This window comes from Psammomys obesus, unplaced genomic scaffold (assembly GCF_907164565.1).
Source record: "Psammomys obesus unplaced genomic scaffold, mPsaObe1.curated_primary_1811, whole genome shotgun sequence".
NCBI lineage: Eukaryota > Metazoa > Chordata > Mammalia > Rodentia > Muridae > Psammomys > Psammomys obesus.
The window spans coordinates 22,489,010-22,511,108 of record NW_026596034.1 but is presented as its reverse complement, the minus strand read 5'-3'; the positions used below and the strand labels follow the sequence as shown (position 1 = coordinate 22,511,108).

The 22,099-nt window shown below is 39.8% G+C and overlaps 1 protein-coding gene across 2 annotated transcripts in view; it reads right to left on the bottom strand.

Annotated features, from left to right (window-relative positions):
• The window catches only part of Nfatc3 (nuclear factor of activated T cells 3), a 72,585-nt gene that overhangs the window by 5,980 nt on the left and 44,506 nt on the right, over positions 1 to 22,099 (bottom strand). The window contains exons 8-10 of one of the 2 annotated variants that reach the window (XM_055621142.1): positions 19,350 to 19,476; positions 13,143 to 14,147; positions 6,511 to 6,614 (exon numbers count right to left, since the gene is read on the bottom strand). In XM_055621142.1, coding sequence (XP_055477117.1) covers positions 6,514 to 6,614; positions 13,143 to 14,147; positions 19,350 to 19,476 — 1,233 coding nt within the window. In that variant the 3' untranslated portion in view covers positions 6,511 to 6,513. The remainder of the gene's footprint in view (positions 1 to 6,510; positions 6,615 to 13,142; positions 14,148 to 19,349; positions 19,477 to 22,099) is intronic. The other variant, XM_055621141.1, reaches the window with a different exon arrangement.

Below are 22,099 nucleotides of genomic sequence, written 5' to 3'. Positions count from 1 at the left end.
GAGAAGAAGAAGGAAGAAGGAGAAGAAGAAGGAAGAAGGAGAAGAAGGAGAAGAAGAAGGAAGGAGAAGAAGAAGAAGAAGAGGAGGAGGAGGAGGAGGAGGAGGAGGAGGAGGAGGAGGAGGAGGAGGAAGTAGTAGAAGTAGTAGTTTAGCAGCCATAACCCTTAACTCCCAATACCCGAATTTGTCTGTGCCAGCATAACAGGAGTAAAAACCACCAGCAATATCTGCAGTTACCAAAACAAAACAGTAATGACAACAACAAAATGGTCTTTAGAAAATGTTAGCATTACACTGAAATGCCCTACACAGAATAAGCTATTATGTACCAATAGGCCTCTCCTTTAGAACTATTTCCCATACATAAGGATTCAAAGTTGTATTTCACAAGCACTGGTATGGTAAAAAGCAAACCAACACACCCCTCAAAACTAGATGAAGAAGAACAATGTGACCAGGGTATATTTTTGGAATTCTGATAAATACACAAAAACTCAAAAGCCTTTGATTTGGTGTTTTGAGACAGGCTCTCTATATAGTCCTCGCTATCCTGGAGCTACCTGTGTAGACCAGGCTAGCCTCCCACTTACAGGGATACTTCTGCCTCTACTTCCTGTCAAGATGATTTTCACCCTGTTTCCAGGCAGGATACTGTTGCAGGACATTTGATTGTTAACCCAGAGATTGTGTACCAGAAAAACCTGTTTCTAGTTGTGGTGTGGCTCAGCCCTAGCATACACCTATTTTTAACCCAAGAGCTTTCTGTAAGCAAGAGCCAAATACAACCAACCACAGGTCAAGAAGTGGAGCAAGCAACCAGTTGACAGGGAGTAACCAGAAAGGTAGGACATTGAGTTGAGGGTCTTTAAGACAGTGTGGAAAGGAGAAAGAGCATTTCCTTCAGGGACATCGGCTGAGCAGGAAGGTCAGCTGAGTGCTTTCTCTGCATCTCTGAGCTAGAAGGCTTTCAACCCATCATCTGGCTCCTGGGTCTTTATTGGTAAAATTGAACATTTGAAATTTTATTTAAAAACAAAAGGATGGTGTTTTTTGTTTGTTTGGTTTTTTGAGACAGGGTTTCTCTGTATAGCCTTGGCTGTCTTGAACTCCTAGACCAGGCTGGCCTTGAACTCACAGCAACCTGCCTGTAATCCCAGCACACAGGTAGCCAGAGGCAGGATGGTGTTAAGGATTGACTCAAAGGCCCTTTCTTTCATCTTTGTAATAGATTTTGGCTCCTATCTGGACTCTCTTTAGAAGGCCAGGTATGATGATACATACCCTTAATCCCTGCAGAAGAAAAGACAGGTGAATCTTTGTGATTCACCTACAAAGTGAGTCTACAAAGTGAGTTCCAGTAAAACCAAAGTTAAATATTAGCGACATCCTGTATCAAGGGGAGGGGAGGGAAGACTCTATTTAGGCTGGATGTAGTAATGCATGTCTTTACTCCCAGCATGGGAAGTGGTTCTCTATGAGGCCAGCCTGGTCTACATGAGAAGTTCCAGGAGAGGGAGGGCTAGAGAGACCCTGTCTCAAAAATCAAAACAAAACAAACAAAATAAAACCAAGTTTATTTCCTGAAGTTACAATGAAGAGTCACCAGAATTCATCTTTTCATTTTTCCTAAATGCCTAATATACATTTGTCTGGGTAATCAATTTTATGGAGATTTTTTTTCATAAGAAAGAAAAACTATAAACAAGTCATTTTCTCATTTTTATTTGAAGAAATATGGAAATAAAGAATCAGTCTATAAGTGATATTAAATGGATGAGAAATCTAGCTAGTATTACTTTATAAACAACTGCTGTTTAATAAGTTTTACTAAGACTGATTTAGATTTTCTGATGTTGTAAGAATACCATATAAACTAAATGAATGAAATACTGAATTTGCTTGATTTATAGACATGGTTTTTACCATGTTGCTTAGTCTCTAATTCCTGAGCTCAGATGATCTTCCTACCTCACCCCTCAGTCAGCTAGAACTGTTGAGTAGGTCTACCCCACACCCAGAGTTGGTCGCTTCTTACTTACTAGACACAAGTTCACGTTACTACTTTATCAACGCCCCCAGTCTTAATATAACGTAAACTTTACCCTGAACTCTCCAAAGCTTCCAACCATAGAATACATTGAAAATATGCACAACGATCAAAAGACAACTTTCACTTCTTATACTAGGGGTTCTAATACTAGGTAAAGAAAAACTGCTTCATTATTTTTTCTCAATCAATTCAGGGAGATATAATACTAATGGTTAAGATTTCATTCTGCATCTGGAGAGATGGCTCAGAGATTAAGAGCACTGGCTGTTCTTATAAAGGTCCTGAGTTCAATTCCCAGCAACCACATGGTGGCTCACAACCATCTATCTGAGATCTGGTGCCCTCTTCTGACCTCCTGGCTCACATGCAGGCAGAATACTGTATAAATAATTAATAATAATAATAATAAAGATTTCATTCTGGGCTGGTGGTAAATACCTTTAATCTTAGGTTTCAGGAGGCAGAGGTAGGTAGATCAGTAGTTGTGAGGAAAAGAAGAAAGAAGAAAGAAGGAGGAGGAGGAGGAGGAAGAAGAAGGAAGAAGAAAGAAGAAGAACAAAGAAGAGGAGGAGGAAGAGGAGGAGGAGGAGGAAGAAATTTTTTTTGAGACAGGGTTTCTCCATGTAGCCTTGGCTCTTCTTTGTAGACCAGGCTGTCCTTGAACTCACAGAGATCCATCTGCCTCTGCCTCCCAGAGTGCTGGGATTAAAAGCATTCAGTACAATGTGTGGCTGAAATCGGGTATCTTGACAGTGAAGATCAAATTTGATGGGCCTATTCAGCAAAAAGTAGTCTAACGATAATGTCACCCCTTTCCTCTCTAGCCTTTTCTCCCTCTTATGTCGTGTTAGGGGGATGACAGGACAGAAAAAGGGTGGAGTAGAGTGGAAGAGACAGGAACCCACAAAGTAGTATAAATCCTGTTTTACTTTTCAATTTGGGTTGAGGCACGAGACTCAGAAGCTTCACCACACCCTGCTATGGAGCATACCCAGAGCCTCCTGCATGCTGGGTAAGCAGCCTAAAACTGAGTCACATTCCTAGCCTCATAGAAAAGTCATTTTATCTTTAATCTACATTACTGATGGCCAGAAATACAGTATTCTTTGGGCTAAACTTGAGCTCCCTCTATCAATCTACTTTCCATGAATCAGTATTATCTCCCCTCCTGGATCTTCTCTGTGCTTAATTTGGATAAATCTACATCTCAAACAGCAGGCAAGCAAGCAAATAAAGCATTAGCTCCTACAATTCCCTCTACATCTAATTCTTTCATAACTTAACATTTTGTTGTTGTTGTTGTTGTTATCATCTGTGAGTATCTTCCTGCATTTGTCTGTGTAACATTATGTGTGGTGCCTGGTGCCTGAGTAAGTCAGAAAAGGGTGTGAGATTCTCTGGAACTGGAGTTACAGGTGGTTGTAAACCATTACATTGATGCTGGCAATGGAGCCCAAGTTCTCCGGAAGAACAACAACTGCTGAACCATTTTCTCAGCCCACAGTTTAGCATCTGAAAGTTTTGTCTTTGCTCTGTGTTCTTACCCTTCTACTAAGTATATACATGTATTTTTTTTAACCAATATAACTAGTGCTAAACATCACTACTGACAAACTGCTAATCTGCATATGGGCAGAACACTGGGGTAAACACAAGAACTAGAACTCACTATGTTCAAAGTGACCCAGAACAGAGATCCATCCCTTTACCTCTGCCTTTCAAATGTTGGCTGGGGTTAAAGACACACACCAACCACTCCCAACACTAAATTATTTTAAGCTCTCTGGTTATAATTTCTTTTCCATACTGTATTAACTAATTTTACTTCAACTTGACACAAGCTAGAGTGATTTGAGAGATTAATGTATTTTCTCAATTGAGAAAATGCTTCCATAAAATCATGCTACAAGCAAGCCTGTAGGGCACTGTCATAAATAATGTTTTAAGTCCACTGTGGGTGGGGCTACCCCTGCGCTGGTGGCACAAGCAGCACTCCTCCATGGCCTCTACATCAGCTCCTGCCTCCAGGTTCTTTCCCTTCTTAAGTTCCTGACTGCTCTCACTGCTTCTGATGATGAACTGTTTTATGGAACTGTGAGTGAAACAAACCCTTTCTTCCCCAAGCTGCTTTTGGTCATGGTGTTTCATCAGAGCAACAGTAACCCTAACCCAGCACATCCTCCTCTAGTTAATACTTCTGTTCCTATCATAGTTAGACAGAAATTATGTGACACCAGAGCAGGCTCAGCTTTTGAAAGAAGCATGAAGTCCAGGGTTCTAAGGTTTTATCTGTTAATTAGGAGATCTCAAACTCTTCAAATTAGGGCTAGAGAGATGACTCAGGAGTTAAAAGGGTAGACTGTTCTTGCAGAAGACATTGGTTCCATTCCCAGCACCCATGTGGTGCTATACTCCAATTCCAGGGGACCCAATGCCCTCTTCTGGTTTCTACAGGTACCAGACACACATGTGGTACACATACATGTAGACCAAACATTCATATAGAAATATTTTTAAAATTCATAAAATACTAAGTAGTAATCATGCTATCCAAGGACTTTTAAAATATAAATTCATAGCAGCTGACAACAGTCTATATCTCTAGTTTCAGAAGATCCAATACATTCTTCTGGCCTTCTAGGTCACTGCAAACATGTGGTACACAGAAATATATGCAAACAAAATACCCATATACATAAAAGAAAAATAAATCAACCTTAAAATCAAATTCAAATGCCATTTAGGCAACTGGCATCTGCACACTTATCATTTCTATCTCATGCTTGCCCCTTTCGCCAATACTGAGGATTGAACTTCTCTACACGAAAAACAACACTCTATAACAGTTTTCTTTTTTGGGTGGTGCTTGGTGGTTCATGCCTTTAATCCCAGTATTAGAAGATGGAGGCAGAAACACACAGATCTCTCAGTTCAAGGACAGCTTGCTCTAAATAGCAAGGTCAGCTGGGGCTACATAGGTAGACTTGGGTAGAAAAAGAAAGAGGAGGAGGAGATGACAACAACAAACAAAACACAATTTTGTGACACTCTTGTTACATTTCCCAGACTTGTCCTTGACTTGTAGATCCTCCTGCTTCGGCCTCCTCAGTAGCTAGGAATATGGGCATTCATCACTATGCTTACCTACATACTTTAAGTGTCTTTAAAATAACTTGAAAAAGAAGCTGATCTAATAGTGAGGCAAGACTGTTCCTAGATAGCTGTTGAGGTTCAGAGGCCAAAGGCCTTGATCCTATTTTCACAGAAACTATGCTCTGTAACTATGGCTTTGACTTTCTTCCAAGTGGAGACACAGATGGACTACAGGACTACAAATATGGGTCTAAACTCAGATCAAGGATGAATAATCTAGGTCACCTCTAAACACTGGATGTAATTTTCTGCTTTACTTCTATTCCATACAGTCTTATATCTAATTTATGAGTATTTGAAAAGTAGTGTATAGACTTTATTCACCAGAAACCAAACTTCATTTTTTTTCACATCTTTAAAATTCATTCATTCATTCATTCATTCATTCATTCATTTATTTGTATTCTGCCTGCATGTGAGCCAGCAGGCCAGAAGAGGGCACCAGATCTCATTATAGATGGTTGTGAGTCACCATGTGGCTGCTGGGAATTGAACTCAGGACCTTTGGAAGAACAACCAGTGCTTTTAACCTGAGCCATCTCTCCAGCCCCCAAACTTTGTTTCTCAAAAATTGTATTTATTGTGTGTGCACAAGTGCACAAGTCTGCTCAAGAGTGCATGTGCACCCATGTGTCCGCGCTCAGGCCACAGTGCACTTGTTGAAGTCAGGAAACCGCTTGAGAGCCAGTTCTCTTGTTCTACATGAATCCTAGGAGTTGGACTCAGATTAGGCTTGGAGGCAGTTACCTTTACTCACTGAGTTATTTCACCATGCCAGAAAGGAAACTTTTCAGTACTCAAGACTTAAAATCTATACGGTAGACGTCTCCTTTGTTCTAACAAATCTATTTAAACACTTCCTTTCATTAAAACTAGACTAAAACCTTGAGCCGGGTGGTGATGGCGCATGCCTTCAATCCCAGCACTCAGAAAGGCACAGGCAGGTATATTTTTGAGTTCCAGGCCAGCCTGGTGTACAGAAGTTCTAAGACAGCCAAGGCTACACAGAGAAACCCTGTCTTATAAAAAAAAACAAAAAACAAAAAACAAAAAACAAAAACAAACAAAACAAAACAAAACAAAAAAAACCCCTAAAGACTAAAATTTTAAGTTCAGGTGTGAGAGCCTTAGTGTGGTTAGATTTTAAAACTAGAATCTTATGAGGTGTACCTACAAATACAATGAATGGGCCTACCAAGAAGATGCCTGTCCGTACCCCCTCCTTTGTAGCACATGCAAATCCTGCCATGGCATGCAAATACCAGACTAAGGTACAAGAACAATGATACATTTCAATCAACACTCACCCTCTAGATTCTCCAGAAAGGAACTGGACATGAGAGCTCACTGTGATTAGGCCATTTCTCTGTTGAACCTGATGGCTGGTGTTCCAAGTCAGACATAAACTGGTCTGTGTCAAAGAAGACAACATCACTACTGAATGGAACAAACCAGAGGGCACTTAATACACTACACTACCCACCACTGTTTTTTTGTTTTGTTTTGTTCCCTGAATAAGAAGAATTTAATTCTCCTTCATTTAGCAATTACTGTTGTGTATAATGGCTCCCCACATTTTACTAGACAATATAATACTGGAGTCTAGATAGTTTAGGTAATGAATGATTTGTTGCTGTTTTTTCAAGACATAGTTTCTCTGTGTGGCCCTGGCTATCACAGAACTTGCTCTGTACACCAAACTAACCTTGAACTTAGAGATCCACCTGCCTCTGCCTCCACTGGGCAGAGTGCTGGGCTTAAAGGCAAGTGGCACCATTGCTAGGTATAACAAATAATTAATTAAAAGGCAACGCTTTTATAAGTTACACACACACACACACACACACACACACACACTGTCTCAAAAAAACAAAAAAAAGGTGTCAAAACAGTACAAGTCCACAATCCCAACACTTACGAGGTACAGGCAGAAAGATCAGGAACTCAAGGCCAGCCCCAGCTATACAGCTAGTTCAAGGCCAATCTAAACTGCAGAAGACTTTCTCTCAAAACATGTTAGTGCTAGGCTAAAGAGATGGCTTAGTGGTAAAGAGTACCTGTCATTCTTGCAGAGGACCATCCATAATAACTTCAGTTTGAAAGGATCTGAAACTCTCTTCTGATCTCCACTGGTACCAAAAGGAAGATATCCACTATAGCTTTCTCTATGCAGACATTTAAGGCCTAAAGCCCATTCCCCTAGAGTCTACTCCTAAAAGTAAATCTGTCTCCTTAATTCAGCTGTGTACAATAACCCCAACTCTCTGTTTAACTGTATATAATAAACATGCTGAGTTTCTGGAGTGCTGAGGGTTCTCATCAGAGAGCCCAATCCACCAACCCCAGCTTTTCTGTGTTCATGTCTATCATTTCTTCATTCCCCTACTGCTCCAGTCAGGTCAAGTCCCTGGAGCTGTGCAAGGGCCTGCAAAATGGTGCCTGGATGGGGTCCTGATCAGGGATGTGAACATGGACACCTGAGTACAGGGAACTCTTATTGGTCAAACAAAAGAATGCTCCTGTAAGAAACATGCTTACCCAGGGAATGGAATAAATAAAAGGAAGAAATAAGGATAGAGGAACAAATAAAGGAATAGAGGGGAGCACATTTCAATTCATTAGGTATAAAGCACCAGAATAGGACTGGAGGAATAGTTCAGAGGTTAAGAGCACTGGCAGCTCTTCCAAAAGTCTTAAGAGTTCAATTCCCAGCAACCACATGATGGCTCACAACCATTTATTATGAGACCTGGTGTCCTCTTCTGGTGTGCAGGCACATATGAAGGCAGAACACCCTATACATAATAAATGAATGAATGAACAAATGAATAAATGAATACATCTTTAAATAAAGCAGTGGGACAAGTAATCTAGACATAGGCAGTTATATGTAGGTGCTCTGGGAAATTTTGGGAAACCTCAGAAGTAGAAATGGGTGTACTGCAGCTTCTTAGACTGTGTTTAGGAGACATGCCCTTGGTTTCTTGAGGAAAAGACAGTAAGTTTGGCTACTTTAGAAAGAAATGAGAGGGGTTGAGGAGTAGAGCAAGTTCCCATTTTTGCTTTGGGTTTAATTGCTTTCCTGTTACATTAAGCAAAAAAAAAAAAAAAAAAAAAAAAAAAAAAAACAAATAGTGCTGCAAGCTACAAACACACTCTGGGTGGTAGTTGTGTGGGCTACGTGAGTAGGCCTTTCAGTGGCCTATATCTCCAGAGCCTGGTGGTAACCTCAGCACTACAGTGGCTGTGCACTGGAGGACAGGAAGGTGGCCAAAAGCAGGGACTGGGAAAGCACAGATGGAAGAAGCATGTAGCCAAAGGAAATAAATCGGGATGGCTTTAAATGCTACCCTGGTGTCTGGTGTCTGGTATCCATGCAAACAGAAACAGCCAGGGGAGAGGCCTATTGATCCTATGCTTTTAAACCCAGTGGCTTAGACACACATCCTCTTGAACCTGTTTATGAGTCCTGTTTTCAAGGGTACTGCTCTAACCACCTGGAGTCCCAATGAGCTCTGTTCAACTACTTGGGATGGGCTACAACCCTGCAAATTAAGAGAATTGAGAACTAGGTGGTTTTCTCCTAATTTTCTCCTAACATTCACTGTAATGTTAGTGAAGGTGAGGCCAATTATGTTGGCACATCTGAGAAAAGTAAAAGATTGGTTTCTCCTGCTAATATTGAGAAAATTTAAGAACTTTCAGACTTCAATCCCTTACAATTGTTAAAACATTCCTTTTATTTGGGGGGGATGACTCATAACTCATAACCCATTGAAATACAGAGAATAAGTTACTGTTGTAACTGTAACTCAGCTGTAAATGAGATATTTATCTTTTTTTAAGATTTTTTCTACGTGTACGACTGTTTGCCTGAATGTATGTCTATGCATCACATGCATGCAGTGCTCCAGGAGACCAGAAGAGGGCATCAGGTCCTCTCCAACTAAAGTTACATACAGGTGGTTGTCAGCTGTCAGGTGGGTACTGATAATTGAACTGGGGTACTCTGCAAGAACAGTTAATGCTTTTATCCTGAGTAATCTCTCCAGCCCTCTAAATGAGGTATCTAAACCATCCCTTCCAAGGTGCAGAAAATATTACCAAAGGGCATAAGAATAGAAGAACCAGCTCCCAAAACAAAACTTTTGACCCTAGTAATAATCTATCTTCAAGCCTGGCGGTGGTGGCTTGATTCCCACCACTATGAAAGGCAGAGGCAGGTGGATCTCTGTAAGTTCGAAGCCAGCCTAGTTTACAGAGTGAGTTCCAAGACAACCAGGGCTACACAAAGAGAAACCCTATCTCAAAAAATAAACAAATCCGTCTTCCAAGATAGCTTGAAAAGAGAACACAAATTATAAAATAGAATAACATATCTATAAAAAGCTGGATTTGCTGTCTTACTCAGAGCAGACTTTACTATTGTTATGTTTACAGAGTCCAGGTGTTTTAGAAACTACTTAACACATGCAAGAGTATTTAAGTTTCATACAAAGCTGAATTCAAAGTCCAGTCATAATATTGTAGTCACACAGTACTGTGAAAACGCTTAGTTCTCTGATCAATGTCTATACCAATAAGCCTAATAATTTACACTTTATATCTTGTTACAAAAAAGATTACAACTGGGCTTGGAGAGACGGCTCTGAGGTTAAGAGCACTGTCTGCTTTCCCAGAGAACCCAGGTTAAATTCCAAGCACTTACATAGCAACTCACAACCATCTGTAGCTCCAGTCATAGGGGAGCTGAGAGCAGAACCAAGGACATAGTATAGTATACAGATACAAATGTAGACAAAAATACCATACACAAAAAATAAATTATTTTTTGTTTGTTTTGGCTTTTTGAGAAAGGTTCTCACTATATAGCTCGGGCTGTCCTCAAACTCAGAGATCTACCTGCCTCTGCAAGATGTGAGACACCACAAGCATCAATTTTTTTTTTGGGGGGGGGGGGCAAGACAGGGTTTCTCTATGTAATACCCCTAGCTATCCTGGACTTGCTTTGTAGACCAGGTTGGCCTCAAACTCACGAAAATCTTCCTGCCTACCTCTGCTGGGATCAAAGGCATGCATCACTTTTCTTTTCTAAGACAGGGTTTTTTTTTTTTATTTTGAAGCTCTAGCTGTCCCGCAGCTCACTATCTAATAAACCAGGCTAGCAGAGATCCTTCTGCTTCTTCCTCCCAAACACTGGGATTAAGGGGATACACCACCACACGCAGTTTAAAGTGATTTTTCTTACTGCGTATCCCAGGGCAGTAGAATCTTAAGGTCCTCAATCCTTTGCTACAATCCAAGTCTACATAAGCATTCTTTATTACTTAAACTTTTGAAAATCTTCATCATAAATACGTCTGAAGGCTGATGATACATGTATGTAGACAACAGGAGATCCCAGTATTCCAGTAAAAGGAAAAGTATTATATACCTTCCTATATCCCCTAGGTCCCATAAAGTGGAGTAATTATATATCTCATTGATCATGTCCTCTCCCTACTGGCTATATATGGTTTCCTTTATATAACTGTCTAGGTCCAGCAAGATGGCTCAGAGGTTAAAGGTACCTGCAGAATTTGATTTTGGAACCCATATGGTTCAAAGAGAACTAACTCCTATAAATTGTCCTCTGACCTCTACAGTCATTTCCAGGCTCTCTCTTGCCTACACACATACACACAAAATAAATAAAAATGCAATAAAATATTTATATAGGAACAATAAATGTACCAAAACACTAACATATTTACCTCTCTACTCATCCTCCATAATTGGCTTCTCCACCCCTGTCAAGCAACCACGTGAATCTCATGTTTATTATTCCTTTGTTTTTAAAAGGCAGGCATTGTGGCAGACATCTATAATTCCAGCATTTGGGAGCCAAAGATATGACAGTTATGAATTGAAGATAAGCCAAGGCTCTAAGCAAGGCTCTTTATTTAAAAAACAAAACAAAACAAAACAAACAAACAAAAAACCAAGGGAAATCAAAACCAGAAAGTGCCTGATTTCTTTTGGTTTTTTTGAGTGAAGGTTTCTCTGTGTAGCCCTGGCTGTCCTGGACTCACTTTACAGACCAGGTTGGACTTGACTCAGAGATCTGCTGCCTCTGCCTCCCCAAGTGCTAGGATTACAGGTGTGCACCACTGTGCCTGGCTAGCACCTACTTAACATTTACATACAGAGCTGAAGCAGCTGAGGTAATATCTGGATTGTTAACTGTCAAATCTGCAACTGACCTACATTCAAGATCAACATGTTGCTGCATAGAGCCAACAAGTTGGCAGTGGCAGTTTTCAACACAGCAGCAAGTTGAACTGCTAGTCTAATAACAACGGAAAACAAGTGGGAGGGAAACTCTAATGGAAAGCTGCAACAATTTAGTTAGCTCAATCACAAATTAAAGCTCTGAAACCACTAGTCCAGTTTTATAATAGAATCTCAACACGAAGCCCAGGCTGGCCATCCTCTATGAAGCTGAGGAAAGCCAGGTTGGGCTATCTAGTAAGGGCTTGTCTTAAAACAAAAGAACACAAACCTAACCCCTTCTACAGATACCTTTAGCAAAGAGCTCTTACCATCCATACCATATTGAAGAGCAGCTGTAGTGGTGCAAGAGCTAAGCCTAGAATAACAAATCTGAACCCAGCCTCAGCTGGACTGCAGTATCTACAACTGGTGCCACACTTGGGAAGTCCAACGCTATAAACGTTACCACCTACTCAGAAATAGTGGATGGTAAGGGTTGGATTAGATAAAAATAGGAAGATGCTATTTTGAGTTGCTCTAGTTTACATATACATTTTAGGTTTACAACAAAGACCTGGAATATCCTCCTCATGTCTCTGAAAACTATACTACTTGTAGCTCTATCCTCTGTATCATTTGTTCCCCTGCTAAAAAGTCTGCTCTCCCTAGCAAACCTCTCTATTTTTACTATTTTAGTTTTCCATTGATTTGAATTTACTGAAAACATATATTCATCTTCCAAAACCCACTCAAACGTCACTGACTGGTGAAACAAATCCTTCCTATGAAATCTGTCATACAGATCTCTGCTAGGATGGATCTTTCATACTTTGATTATAGTAACTCTGACTGCCTGTATCATATAGACTATTAGTCAGGTACTAGGTATGACTAGAAGGGCCCAGAAGCTTATAAGATATATATTATTTGTCTTCTTTGCCCTTTGTGCTTAGGACTTTACATTAAAATTTTTTACATGTGTTTGAGTATTTTGTCCGCATGTATGTCTCTGCACCACATGCAGTACCCATGAAACCAGAAGAAGGCATTGGAAATCTGGGACTGGAGTTATGAACTGGTTATGAACCAACATGTGGGTGCTGGGAATCAAACTCTGGAAGAACAGCAAGTGCTCTTAACCCCTGAGACATCACTCCACCCCAATGACATTTCATGACAACTTTTCATTAAGGAATGGATTTAGTGCCTGTTACAGGTGACAGTTAATCTTGAATTATTTCCCAATGACAGATTAATATTAAAGAAAAAACTAAAATTCTATATCCAGTTTCAGAATCTTTAGGATTTTCATTAGATGGTAGTTACAGATAACTTCAATTATATGACAGTACAGGTAACCTATGTGGTGGCTAACTCTTGTCATCTCAGCATTCAAGAGGCTGAGGTAGAAGAATCACCACCATATAATTGAAGTCAGCCTGAGCTATACACTGAGTTTTGGTTCTGCAAGAAAAAAACCCTTGACCCCAAGCCCTAGGGTTCAATCCCTGATACTTCATAGGTCTGGTGGGACATATTTGTAATCTTAGCACTTAGGAGGTTCAGAAGTTTAGATCACCCTTCACTATACAGTAAGTTCAAGGCCAGTCTAACTCAAAATACATAAACATACACATACATACAACTAAGGGGTAGTTGAGGGAAGTGGGGAGGAGATGGGACTTACCATCATCTAAAGTGATATCCTGTAGACCAATGGTTGCAAAGTTAGGTTCCTGATCTTCAGGTTCAGGCTTAATGCTCACAGCTGCACCACCAGGTGGAAATGATGCTGGGTCACATAAACTGTGACATACTAAGGATGAAGGTGCAGAAAGACCTCCTTGGCCTGTACTTTGTGCTTGAGTAGAGTGTTGTCCAGAATGCACTCTGCTATCTGGAGATGGTGATGAGGCAGTTCCTGAGCTAGGAGATTGATAAGGCATAGACTGCAGCTGAGGGGATGATGGCCCAGAAAGCGGTGAACTAGCCAGGGGATGAGAGGCTGTTGGGGAAGCTGCTGTAGCAGATCCTGGATGTGAAGAACAGTATGTAAGAGGCTGTAAATGAGAAGAAGGCTGACCTGTGACCTGGTCTGCCACTGGAGAAGAAAGAGATCTTTGTCCTGTGTTTGAACAATGGTATCCCACTGACTGCAGATGAGGTGGGGTTTGCACAGAATGAGCTGAATGTGCTAAGAGATGTCCTGTTGCATCTGACTTTGAAGAATGAAATGGTATTGGTGACAGTGGTTGACAGCCAAGATTTACTAAAGTAGAAAGAGCTGCATCCTGCTGAAACAAAACTGGATCAAATTCTTGACTAGAGGCAGGATTCATGGGAAGACAAGTTGGTCCATTATACACATTAGTATGTATAGACTGATAGGAAGACCCCATAGGAGACGTTGACGTAACATGAAAAGGCTGGTGCATGACAGAAGATGGTATTATATGCTGTTCTTTACCAGCATCCTCATCCCTACACTGCAACTGTGGCAAATGGGATGAGGTTATCATAGATGCATATGTTGGCTGGATTGGACAAATCAAGCTTCTCGGTGCTGGCAATACACTGTCATGTGGGTGCCCTGTATCTGAGGAAGGCCTCTGGGTCTGGGCAGAATGAGGCACAGGTAAGGATGGAACTGAAGACAAATCAGTATCTTCTCTTTGTTCTTGCTTCATCAAAACTGAAATAAAAAATTAAGACAAATATTATGTAGCTTACAAAATGATTATGATATAAACAATTCTTAATTCTAGGGTATATAACATATGGGGATAAACTCAATGTCTTTAGAGAAAGAAATTTATGTAAAGTGTTTTATTTATGTGTGCATATACATATATGTACTTATATACATACATACAAATATTCTTGGCTTAAAAAAATTACATTCATTCATTCAATCTATGTGAGTGCATATATCTGCCAGGCACATGTGTGGAGGTCAGAGTACAGCTTGTGAGAGTTAGTCCTCTCCTTTTATCATGCAGATCCTAAGGAGCAAACTCAGGTCATCAGACTTAGCACTAAGTGCCTTTACATACTACTAGTAGGCAAAGCCTCTAGTAGCCAGCTCACTAGTCCTTTTTATGCTTTTTACATGTTTTTCATGTAAATGTTTTATGTATATATTATCATTCAAAAACATTTAAAAACAAACAGACAGACCCAAGCATAGTCACACACACACACCTTTAATACCAATACTCCTGGGGCAGAGGCAAGCAGATCTCTAAGTTCAAGGTCAGCCTGGTATACACAGCAGGTTCTGAGCTACACAAGGCCACAACAAGCAAGGTGCTTATGACTCACATAAAATACTCATTTGCACATGTGCACGTATACATGAGAAATGTTTAAAACATAATTAAAAAATAGAGATTGCTAAATGTAAAAACAACGAGAAAAACCACAAAAAAAAAATGATCCTATGGCCTTTATAAGCACTGAATCTAGGATTCCCAATCTAAAACTACCTCTCATATGGTAGGTTTGATTCTCTACCAGCTTGGGACTAACAAGAAAAAAGATGAAAAACAGATAAGGTAGCACACACCTGTAATCCCAGCATTAGCAGGAGAGCAGCCTGGGTTATCTAGTTTCTATCTAAGGGAACCCAAACCAAACCAAAAAACAGCAAAAAATAATGTAAAAAAGAAAAAGTACCAAAATCCAAAAGAAGCCAAAAAATAAATACAACAAAGTTGCAGTACATAAAACCAACACATAAAGCCAGGCTCGGTGGCACACGCCTTTAATCCCAACACTCAGGAGGCAGAGGCAGGTAGATCTCTCATTTCTAGGCCAGCCTTGTCTACAGAGCATGTTCCAACATAGCTAGGGTTTACACAGATAAATCTGCCTTAAAAAACAACAACACTAATAAAAAAAACTAACATTAAAAAATTATTTCATGTAGTTACTGTAAATAATATAAAAATCAATTCCATAGCCAAGTATGATAGTTCACAACTATAACCCTAGTTCTTAAGAGACCAAAGATTTCAGTTCTTAGGCCAGCCTAAACTATACAATTAAGACTCTCCCTCAAAAATGAGTAAACAGTTTAAATTAATCTCACAGAGCTAGAGTGAAGGCTCCCTGATTAAGAGTACTAGCTGTTCTTTTAGGAAACTGAGATTCGATTACCAGGACCCACATGGTGGTTTACAAGAGCCTTTTTAAAGTTTTATTTTTATGTGCACTGTGATGACAGTGCAAGAACCCTTAGAAATGGATTCACAAACACTTGTAAACTGCCATTTATGTGCTGGGAAATGAACACAGATTCTCTGGACAAACAGCCAGTGCTCTTAACCCACAACCCCATCTTTAACTCCAGTCCCAGGGAATTCAATACTCTATTCTCTGGCCTCCTCAGACACTATATACAAGTGATGTACAGATACACATGCAGTCAAAATACTCATACACACGAACACTAAATAAAAATTTTAAAATTAAAAAATTTCAAGACTACTACAAAATATTACATTTACTATTAAAATAAGATAAAAAGTTGCCGGGAGCAGTGGTGCACACCTGTAATCCAGCAGAGGCTGTGAGTTCAAGGCCAGCCTGTTTTACAGAGTACAGGACAGCCAAGGCAACACAGAGAAATCCAGTCTTGAAAAACAAAACAACAAAGGTAAAAAGCTGGAGAAATGGAGTTAAGAGCTGAGAACCTAGGTTCCTACTACCTACATGGAGACTCATAATAATCCGTAGCTCTAGCTCCAGGGGATCTGATGCCCTCTTCCTAGTTCCACTGACAGCAGGCATGCACATATATACACATAAAATAAAAATAAATCTTTATTTGTTTTTGTTTGAGACAAGGTTTCACTATGTAGTTCATAGCATCTACTATGTTTCTGCTTCCTTTGTGCTAGTATCTGCCACCACCCCAGCCCAAAATAAATCTGAAAAGAAAAAAAAAAAAAAAAAGAGAGAGAAAGACCTAAGATAGGTCAAATCTCATCTATGTACCAAATTCAAATTCCTGTCTAGTTTAAGTCTCTTTATACAATGTTCTCAGTCTGAGGTCAGTCCCAAATGTACTATGAGGAAATCAAAGTGCTGGAAGGTTAATTTTGTATTCAAAGTCACTTATTAGTTGAAATCTAATTTTGGATCTTTTGTTCTGGGATAGTTACATTCACAACAGGAACTGAGTCCTGATCCTGTGCCTTACCATAAACAAGCAAATAAATAAACAAGCACGCAAGCAAGCAAGTGTGCACACACACACTTGGAAGGCAGAGACGGGCAGATCCCTATGTGCTGACACGTTTGTAGGATACACCTGAATTTTATGTTTTACTTTAACTTTCTAACAAAAACAGAATAGTCCCTCTAAGCCTGGTAACTGGTGAGCCCACTACCAACAAGACAACAAAAACAGAAATGTTATCAACAATCTTCCAGGCAGGCCAGGAGCTCTGAGATTCACCTATACCTGTCTCCCAAGTGTAGGAATTAAAGGCACCACCATACATACCTGACATATACTAACTTTTCAGACTTGTCAAACTAAAAATGTGTCATTAGACCACTAAACTGCCCCCAATTCTAATTCAGCAACTACTTTAGTCTCAGGAAAGTTGCACTAAATCCTAAGCCCAGAAACATACTTCTATATAAAAAGAGTGACTAGTGAAGAAAGCCTACTCTTAGACATGCCTGCAATCCCAACTAACAGAAGAGGCTAGAAGAGAAGACTGGTAGGTTCAAGACCTGCCTGACCAACTTGGCTCAAAAGTGAAAAAGAAAACTGGTAGTGTATCCCAGCACACTGAATGCTAAGGCATAAGAATCCAGGGTCTGTATCCCAGCACACTGAATGCTAAGGCCAGCCTAGATTTCTTTCACCAAAGTGAGTTCCAAGGCAGTTTTGGAAACAAACAAAAAACGTATTTTAAAGGAAGGAAAAAAGGAAGCTAGGAAAAGGAAAAGAGGGGAGGAAAGAGAGAAGGCAGGCAGGCTGGCTATTACTCTCATCCCTTTCTGATAAGCAGAAACCTTGGTTATGTAACTAGTTGCTTACTGTGAACTAAAAAGGAGACAAAGCAGCTGAATGTGGTGGTGCATGCCTGTAATCCCAGGATTTAGGAGGTAGAGAAAGGAGAATCTAAAGTTGAAGTCCTGTGCATGCTACACAGCAAATTGGGAGCCTGAGGCTTGGTTATAGCTACAGTCCAATCCAATGGTCTTCTCCATCCTGGGACTCTACTGATTTTCATTTTGATATGTAATGCCAACAGGATTGCATCTTTATAGTGTCTTCCCAATTCATGAGATGGTAGTATGAAAGCAGCACAGCCTCCCCTGTTTGCTTCTGCCTTTAATTACCACCAATTTTAGGTAGTAATCAACACCTCTAATTGGCTGACCATAGTGATTTTTTTTTTGAATTACAAAAGCATTCTTTCTTACTCAGAACAGAGATGAGTTTCATCACAATAGTACTTTAACATCTGAGTGCAGCATCAGGAGGCTACACAGTGAGCATGGTGTGCATGCTTTTAATCTCAGCACCCAGGAAGCAACACCCCCTCTAACTAACGAACCACCACCACCAACAACAACAACAACAAATTCACACCCTAAAAGTAAAAAAACCAGGAGAGCTGGGACCTATAAATTTGTCAGTATGGGAATCAAAGTCATTATCCCCTTCAGTCCATTCCAACATCCAGTTTGATTAAAACATGGTCTCATTACATGGTATTCTTACCTGTCTTACTTTCTGAGTATTGTCTATTGTCATTACACAGATGTACCATTATGCCTGGCTTCAACCTCTATGTTTTAAAATCTTATTTCTTTTCACCTTCCACAGAAACTTGATATTCTTTTTTGTTTTGAGAAAGGGTCTCGTGTAGTTCTGGTTGTTCTGAAACTCATTCTGTAGACTAGGCTGTCCTCAAATTCACAGAAATCCACCTGCTTCTACCAGGCAGAAACTTGATATTCTTAACCATCACTGATGGGCTCCTGACATATAAATCTAACTCTTCACAGTTATGAATTAAAAACAACACAACAACAAACCCATAAACTATTCATTGGCACAAAATGGCCTACCACTTGCCAAGCACACCAAGCATACTAGAAACTTATTATCTTCCTACCTCTGCCTCCAAAGTGCTTGGATTAATTACAGAAAGTACCAGATGGTTCTGGGGATAGAACCCACGCTAGCACATGCTAGAAAAAAACTCCAACACCAGCTACATCCCAATCCCTGAATATCATGTCACCTCCGTGTTACATGTTACATCTTATAAAATTCTATGATACATGAAGGGCAAGAATAAGCCGGCCTTGGTGGCACACACCTTTAATCCCAGCACTTGGGAGGTGGAGGCAGATGGATCTCTGAGTTTTCGATTAACTTGGTCTACAGAAGTTGTTCTAGGACAGTCAAAACTACAAAGAGAGAGCCTGTCTTAGAAAAAGTAATGAAGACACCATGACGTGAGCATACTACCTTTCTTTGGTGTTAAAAGCATAATGGAAGTTCACTACCCAAGAGTACACACACTTTCCCTTCTTATAGTGCTGGTGATTTCTGACAAACTTCTGACAAAAATTCAAATTTATATTTCATTTTCTAATCGAATATTTAAAGTCAATATGAGTTTTAAGAATATATTGGAGCCAGGCAGTGGTGGTGTATGTCTTTCATCCCAGCACTTGGGAGGCAGAGGCAGGCAGATTTCTAAGTTAGAGGCCAACCCAGTATACAGGGAAAGTTCCAGGACAGAGAAACCGATGTCCCCCAAAACAAAAACAACAAAAAGAGTATGTTGGCATTAATTAAACATTTGAATACAAGATTCTTATTGTGAAAAAACCTCTAAACCATCACAACTTATTGTACCTGGTGTGTAAGTAAAACGTTGAGACTGGCTTTTTTTCCTCTTGCCATTGCAAAGATAAAAGTGCACCTGCACTGCAGCTGTAACTGCTGGGTTATGATAGGGAGGTACTTCAAGGACAATGTGAGCCTAAAAAACAAGGAAAGCAAGACTGTGTTACACTTGGAACTGAAAATGAAATGCACCTGCCAAGTTCAGAGCAACTCATGAGACTCAACTCTTTTTTTTTTTTGAGACTCAACTCTTTTTTTTTTCTTCTTTTAATCCTTTTTTTTTTCTTTATTAATTACACTTTATTCACTTTGTATCCCCTGAGACTCAACTCTTAATGCAAGGTTTCCCCATCACACAAAATTATGTACATCAACTAGTCATATAAGTCATTTGGAGATTTATTTACATGAATATCTTGTTGATAGAGACAAAATCTTGACTGAAGAAGAAACTGATTTTTACTCAACTTTTTTCTAGTTATAGCAAAAATAAGAGCACACTGCTGCACACCTGTAACCCCACCACTCAGGAGGTAGGGGCAGACATATTACACATTCAAGGCCAGCCTGAGCTATGTTGTAATACCTTTCAAAATAAATAAAGTCTTCTTGAATACTATGTGGTAAAATAGGTGGCTCAACTGAACATTCAGGTTACTAGACATACCTTAACGGCCACTTGAATATATAATCATGTTTAACATTTCTCAAGTTGTATTATATATAGTTTCCTTTTTAAAGTACATTTTACATGGATGTTTGCCCAAAAGTATGTTTGTGCACCACATGTGTGCTGTACCCAAGGAAGTCAGAAGATCTTGCATTCTCTGGAACTGGAGTTACAAACTCAAGTCCTCTGTAAGAGCAACAAGTGCTCTGAACTGCTGACCCATCTTTCCAGCCCCTAGTTTAGATTTCTCAGCATTAATTTTATATTCAAAACATCTAAGTTAAAAATATGTAAAACATATATGCACATACAAACTAAAAACCTTCATTCAAAACCAAATCTAATCACCAGTCTTAACTGTTCAATGTGCTTAGGAAGCACTGTACAAAGTGATTGTTCCCTAATCTAAAAAAGATGGCTCATATTCCAATCAAGATGCAAGATCAATCTACAGCTTCTTTCAGTAAGGATTCTAAAAGGCTTAATGATTAGCTGTGGTGTTAAGAAGTATATTTAATGACAAATACACTAGGAATTTGTTTCACTACATAGGTTTTTGTTTGTTTGTTTTGGCACATGGTTTATCTGTGTAATAGCCCTGGCTGTCCTGGACTCGTTTTATAAACCAGGCTGGCCCTTTTTAATCCCTTGAGCGTTTGGAGTAAAGGCATGGGCAACCTTGAGTGGGTGTTCGATTTGGGGTTTTTGTTTGTTTGTTTTAATGAAGCAAAGTTGGTGTTTATTTCTCTTTTGATTATTTTCTTGTTTTTTTCAAGACAGGGTTTCTTTGTGCAGTCTTGGCTGTCCTGAACTCACTTTGTAGACCCACAAATAGCAACCCACCTGCTTCTGCCTCCCTGAGTGCTGGGATTAAAGGTGTGCACCACCACACCCAGCTAAATTGGTGTTTATTAAAAAAAAAAAAAAAAAAAAAAAGGCCAGTAACTACTCAAAAAGAAGTATGGTCACTGTCCTAGTTAGGGTTACTATTGCTGTGATGAAACACCATGACCAAAGCAACTTGGGAAGGAAAGGGTTTATTTGGCTTACTCTTCCATATTACTGTCATCATGAAAGAAAGTCAGGATAGAAACTCAAAACAGGGCAGGAACCTGGAAGCAAGAGCTGTCACAGAAGTCATGGACCTGTTTACCGGCTAGTTCACCATGGTTTATTCAGCCTTCTTTCTTATAGAATCCAGAACCAACTGTCCAGGGGTGGCCCCATCCATAATAAGTAGGATTCTCCTACATGAATTACTTATTAAGAAAATGCCCACAGGCTTGGCTACACTCCAATCTTATGGAAACATTTTCTCAACTGAGACTCCCTCTATTCCAGTGACTTCAGCCAGCACAGTTGCTTTGTGGGGCTGGGAAGAACATGCTGTTAGCCTTGGACTCAGATAGCCTCAGACTTAACATCCTCCTCACCGGCCCTCTGAGTGCTGTAGTTACAGGCTAGTATCACCACAACTATCATACTATACACATATTCTTTACTTGTTTGTTTGTTTTAAGACAGAGTCTCACTAAGTAGACCTGACTGGCCTAGACTTCTCTATGTAGAACAAGCTAGCCTATAACCCAGAGATTCAGCTGCTTCTATTGGGAATAAACACGTTGGGGCCAATCACTCAGCTCGGTGACATTTTTATTATGAAAGTCCTTCCATTTCTAATCTTTCATTTCCAGTTTTTTACTTTTTCATACAGAAGAGAAAATATCAATTGTTTTTCTTTTCTTTTTTCTTCAAGACAAGGTTTCTCTATGCAGCCCTAGCCAGCCTAAAAATAGCTCTGTAGACCAGCTGGCCTCGAACTCAGGCATCTGCCTGCCTGTCTCACAAGTGCTGGGATTAAAGGCAAGTGTCACCACTGTCTGGTTTATTTATTTTTCTTAAACTTGAATCTGAATACCAGAGAAGTATCAATGGATTATTCCATTTCCTTCTAAGTTTCTTAAACACATTTTTCTTTTGGGGGAGGACAGGTTCTCACTACAAAGACTAGGCTGGCCTTCAACTCACAGACATGTACCAACTTCCAACTCCCAAATTCTGGGATTAAAACCATGTCTGGCCTTAATAC